The following is a 6000-nucleotide window of genomic DNA, read 5'->3' as shown; positions in this document are numbered from 1 at the left end:
GTGTGTGTCTGTGTGTGTGTGTGTGTGTGTGTGCGTGCGTGCACGCGCGCGTGGAACCGGGGTACCGGGCGCGGATGCCCCATTGCCTTCCACACCCTGCCTGCTTCGCGGCTCCTGCCTGGGTCCCTCGCGCACCCGGGGGCGGCGTCCTGAGAGAAAGCCGCGGGACACAGGTGTGCCAGGCGGCGTGCGGGACCGCCGCAGACAAAGGGGGCGCGGAGGGGAGCCCGCCATGGCCTCCCGGAGCCTGGGGGGCCTGAGCGGGAGCCGCGGAGGCGGAGGCGGCGGTGGCAAGAAGAGCCTCAGCGCCCGCAATGCCGCGGTGGAGAGGAGGAACCTGATCACGGTGTGCAGGTGCGGGGCTGCGGCCGGGTGGGCGGGGGTGGCGGAGGAAGGGAGGGAGCTGCTGGGGTCCGCAGCCGCGGCCTCTGCCCTCGCCGCGCCCCGCGGAGGACCGCGGGCGAGCCGGGCCCCGTGGCTGGGCGGGGAGACGCGCTCCACGACGCCGGGGACCTGCCTCGGGCTCTGGACCTCCTGCGGGAGGCTGCCTGGCGAGGGCCGGGGCGGAGCCGGGGAGCATCTGTTTTGACCGTGCCCTCTAGAGTCTGAGTAGGAGGGCGGAGGAAGGGCCAGCCGCGGCGGTAGGTCCTGAGGTCGCTCTGTTGCCCCCGAATCCGAGTGCGCTCTGCTCTATCGGTTTCTCTCCTTGGCCTGTGGTTTTCACGCCTTTCATTCCGCGCATATCCGTGACGGATGTTTAAGTCTCATCAACTACAGTGCCAGTCCCTTAGAAGATCTCCAGTCAGTCATTTATTCGAAGATCTGCCCTTCCTTAAAAGCTTCCTTATTGTAAATGTATCCTTTCCTCTAGGAAATATAGAAACAAATATCCACCATCTATAAATTTAGAATTCAGAGAGAACTGATTTTGGAAAAAGCTGATAAATTCATAAGATTTTAGGCATCCATTTCTTAGGAACCACTCAGCCAATAAGCTCTGTGAAAATTATTTTGTTCCTTCATCCTGTTTAATCATCAACCAGTGATACTTTTCTAATTATCAGGTAAAGGATGAGATCTTTCCCTCCTCTGCGGTTTATGCCTGATTTTTAATTTTTTTCCTTGTTTAGAAGTGTGTCTACCATCTTGAGCAGATTGTAGATACATGTAGTAGGAGTTACATTCAATATTTGATTAACGTTTTAAATGTTGGATTTAATGACTGCTCATCTGTCAGGAAGACCTTCACTCACAGTTTGCATTATAAGTGGTAAAATAATATGGACTGTATTTCTTATTTGTGCTGTGTAGAAAACAACCTTTTGGGACAGATAGGCTTTTTGAAATCGAGGGAAATTTCTAAGTTAGGCACATAGAAAAATAAGCTAGGTGGATAATTTTGTCATTAATGGATCTTAAAACAAAAAAAAATTTAAAGAAATGAGGGTAGTTCCAAAGCAGTTTTCAACCTAAACTGTGCTTCCTGTCATTATCAAGGCTCTAGCTGAGTTAAAGTTCTGGATAATTTGACATTGGAGATTGGAAGAAGTTGCTCTAGTGGAAGTGTAACCGAGTTCAGAGTAGATGCTACGGTTAATTCGTGTCTTTGATGCCACCTCCCCATTTTCCTGTCATGGTGATAGAAAGGTATTGTAGCAGCTAGATGGGGCACATGCATTTCTTTGAACAAACATTTGAGCTGTGTGAATTGAATTTGAATCAAATCGTTTTGTGATTTTTTTTTTAATTGATGTTCTGGGAAAACTGAAATTCATAAAACCAGGAAAAACAACCCCTCCCCACTACGTATTGTATCTTATACTTGCACAATGATGCTTTTCCCTTCCCTTAGAAAGTTAGGTATAGTTTCAGTTTAGGCTCAATGCCATATCATACAGCTACATAATTATTTAAAACCATATACGTTATCGTTACTGCTTTGGATTTTAATTAGGCTGTTTGGTTATGTAGGACAGTCAGGAAAAGAGATGAATGGGGTTTTGGTTCGTTACGGTTGTGTATGTGTATAATTACTTGAGTTTGTGAGAGAAAACATGTATGTATTCTATACTAAAACCTCTGTATTGTGCTTATCTCAGCAAATAAGTTTCTAGCTTTTTTTCCCCATAGAGCATCCTGTGGAGAAAGTAGGACATTTGAGAACTCTTAAATTTTTCACACTCAGCTCCAAAATATTTATAGATTGATTTTAGTTAACTCTGTTCTGTGTAAAGAAACTTTATTTTTTAAAACTTTGAAAATTTAAGGAACTCCCCCCCCACACACACACATTTCTCCTGTCCCTCTTTTTTGATGCATGGCTTTGCTGTGTAGTCTTAACTGGCCTGGAACTTGCTATGTAGGTTAGACTGGCCTCAAACTGAGATCTGCCTGTCTCTGCCTCTGGAGCACTGGAATTTCAGCCCTGTGCATCATGCTGGGCCTGCCTTTGGGTTTTATTTTGAGACAGGGTTTCTCTGTAGCTTTGGAGCCTGTCCTGGAACTAGCGCTTGTAAGACCAGGGTGGCCTCGATTAGTTAACTTACAGTTTTCATCCGTAGAAATTCAGGTGTTGGTCTTTTTTGTTGTTGTTTTTAAGCTTATGCATTTTCAAAGACGTTTAAATTTTTTATTTTATGTATGGGTGGTTTGCTTACATGTATGTCTGTGCTACTGTGTGTGTGTATACTGCATTCTGAGGCTAGAAGATGTGTCATGCTCTGGAACCAGAGTTACAAACAATTGTGAGCTGCCTCATGGGTGCTGGGAATCCGACCACAATCCCCCGGAACAACAGCCAGGTCTCAGAGCCATCTGTACAGCTTAAGCTGTGTCTTTCCAGGCGGATGGATTTCTTTCACCTTAGTTCAGAATGAAAATCTAATTCACCTCTCAGTTTATAATGTTATATAAAATACTAAAATACACATTTTTAAACATTTGTCAAACTTTTAAGTCAGTCCTTGCACTGCCTAGTTTTATGTCAGCTTGACCCAGGCTAGAGACACCAAAGAGAAGGGAGCCTCAATTGAGAACAATGCCTCTCTAAGATCCAGCTGTGGGCAATCCTGTAGGGCATTTTCTTAATTGCTGGTTGATGGGGGAGAGCCAACCTTTTGGGTGTGGCGCCACCCCTGGGCAGGTGGTCCTGAGTTCTATAAGAAATCGGACTGAGCAAGCCATAAGTAAGCCAGTAAGCAGCTCCCACCATGGCCTCAGCCTCAGCTCCTGCCTCCAGGATCCTGCCCTGTGTGAGTCCTGTCCAGACTCCCTTCTGTGATGAACAGAGATTAGTGTGAACCAAATAAACCCTTTCCTCCTCAACTTTCTTTTTGGTCATGGCGTTTCATGGCATCAATAGAAGGACCAACTAAGGCAGTAGTTAAAAGGCACTTCTAGTAAAAAAGAAAAATACATTTCCTGTCTTGTGGATAAAATTACAAGGGTGATTTAAGAAGATGGTAGACATGGCTCAGCGGTTAAGAGCACTGCCTGCTCTTCCAAAGGTCCTGAGTTCAATTCCTGCAACCACATGGTGGCTCACAACTATCTGTAATGAGATCCGGTGCCCTCTAGAAGAAGAGACCTTGTGGGTCATCATCATCAACTTAGACCATGAAACCCAATATGGACAGGTTCAACAGAACCGCCATATACGGGCTGCCCGTGCATGCTTCAGCATTGCCAGGGCAGAAATTTCATATTTTCAGTTTCATATAATAAGTTAAGCAGGATAGAGACAAATGATGATTTCATAATTAAAGTACTTTAATAACATAAAATATCATTTTCTATAGGTCAAATATTGTTTAACACCAGTATTATTTCAAATTAGAACAGTACCACATTTCTTAAATGTGGTCAAGGAATAAAGAGTTCATATTTTATATGTAACTAATATCTACTCCTAGCTTAAAATTCTTTTTTAATATTTATTTATTATGTGTACAATATTCTGCCTGTGTGTCTGTCTGCAGGCCAGAAGAGGGCACCAGACCTCATTACAGATGGTTGTGAGCCACCATATGGTTGCTGGGAATTGAACTCAGGACCTTTGGAAGAGCAGGCACTGCTCTTAACCACTGAGCCATCTCTCCAGCCCCCCCTAGCTTAAAATTCTTACCTCAACTGTACTACTTCCATCTGTCAGCACTTACTATGGAATATAGCCTTCTGTATAATGAAGCTTGTAAATTAACACACAATAAAACAGTGGTTAGACATTTTAGATAAACGACTTAACAAAAGAAGCAATCTGCTTTCTTTAGAGAAGAATGTCATAACTACTGATACCTATATTCTGGATGAATACGTGCTCTGTACAGTGGCTGCCCTTGGAGACTTGGGGTACCTCAGTATGGCTTGCTAAATGGCCCCGTTAAGACCTGTGTTTAGAGTTCTTTGTTTTTTGCCACTTGCTGTTTCTTCCTATTGATTTCACGGTTGTTTCTTTAAGGTGTGCTTCCAGAATCCTTTTCTTTACACGTCACATCTTGACGTGCTGACTATCTTTGTTGTGAACCAGAAAAGGGGATACCTAAATCTGAGCCCAGAGGCAAAAGTTAGCTGAGAGAACTTTGGCAGTCTTAGCATTTTAGATACTCATCAATCAACGGGAAGGGTTTTTGCTCTTGAACTTTGTAGGCGTTCAAATGTAGGTATATGAACTTTTCCTGAATATATTGACAGCAATATCCTTTAAACACAATAACCTATGCTTTGTTATTATTTGCTTGAGTTATGCACTGATTACTTCAGTTTTCATTGAGAGTTAAGATAAGCAACCACAGAGGCTCTTCTTGATTCTTATCAGGATCAATGTGTATCATAAGTAGCTTATTTTGTGAAGACTTCGGTGAGAGAAGGACCTGTTCTATTTCAATGGCAACAGTTGCCTAATTCTAGGCAGTTGGCCCATTTGCGTTTATTGGGCACAGGAAATGTAACTTACAACTTTATCTTTGTCTTAGATAGCCGATAGTGTTGATTTTGTGACCAATTTCTAAAAATATGTGTAGAACATTGTGATAATTCATTCAGCTCCACTGTACCTCTACATTTCAAATATAATTTAATATATGTATCTGCATGTGTGTACGTACATGTTTTTGCGAGTATAGGTGCATGTGATGGAGCAAGGTCAGTCTCAGGTGTCATTCCCCAAACACTGTCTACCCTTATTTTGTAAAATAGGGGCTATTAATGGCACGGAGGTCACCAAGTAAGCTAAACTGGCTGGCTCTGCCTCCCTGTCCCTAGGATTACAAGCACACTATGTCATGCCTGGGATTTTTGATTGCTTGTTTGTTTTTAACATGATTCTGCAGATTGAACTAGCATGCTCTTGCTTACAAGTGACATACTATACTGACCGAGCTAGCTCCTCAGCCACTGAAAATTGTGTTGTCTTAAAATATGCGTGTTCAAAAGTTTGCATAGCGTAAAGATACTACTCAATGCATTTTTGTTCCTCCTAGTTGTTGACTTTTTTTTTTCTCTACAACGTGAAGAGAATTCCTTAATTATAAAGCTATCTGTAAATTTCCTTCATGGTGAATTCTGACCAGTTTATTAAGTCTGCTTCCTCCCAAGTGATCAAATACTCCCATTTTCTTCTAAATCTCTGTTGTTTTGCTTTAGTCATTTATAGCAACAATCCATTTGTAGATCCTTTGTATTTGTGGTGTTAAATGTGGGGCCCAGGACTAAATACTGTCCTTAAAAAATCAGTTGACCTAGTACCACTTATTGAAAAGATCATATTGTGTCTAATACCTTCAAATGTTACTTTTGCCTTAAATTAGGTCATGGGGCCTTTCTGCTTCTGTTTCTGGGCTCTTTCTCTCATTTCATTAGTCTATTTGTTTCTCTTTGAAGTTATATCATATTTCTGTCTTAATAACTATTGCTTTACAATACATCTTGCCATTTGATAATCAAATTTCTAGCTCTATATATGAAGATCAACCTACTCTTAGCCCTTTGTCAGCTAAATTGTGT

At 42.5% G+C, this 6000-nt stretch overlaps 1 protein-coding gene across 2 annotated transcripts in view; it reads left to right on the top strand.

The window, feature by feature from the left end:
* The first annotated feature begins 227 nt into the window (after positions 1–227).
* The window catches only part of Rundc3b (RUN domain containing 3B), a 129894-nt gene continuing 124121 nt past the window's right edge, over positions 228–6000 (top strand). For both annotated transcript variants that reach the window (XM_038315398.1, XM_038315397.1), the window contains exon 1: positions 228–354. In XM_038315398.1, the coding sequence (XP_038171326.1) occupies positions 233–354 (122 nt within the window). In that variant the 5' untranslated portion in view covers positions 228–232. The remainder of the gene's footprint in view (positions 355–6000) is intronic.

This window comes from Arvicola amphibius, chromosome 18 (assembly GCF_903992535.2).
Source record: "Arvicola amphibius chromosome 18, mArvAmp1.2, whole genome shotgun sequence".
NCBI classification, from domain to species: Eukaryota; Metazoa; Chordata; class Mammalia; order Rodentia; family Cricetidae; genus Arvicola; species Arvicola amphibius.
The sequence above is the reverse complement of the archived record's forward strand: the minus strand, read 5'-3'. Positions and strand labels throughout refer to the sequence as shown.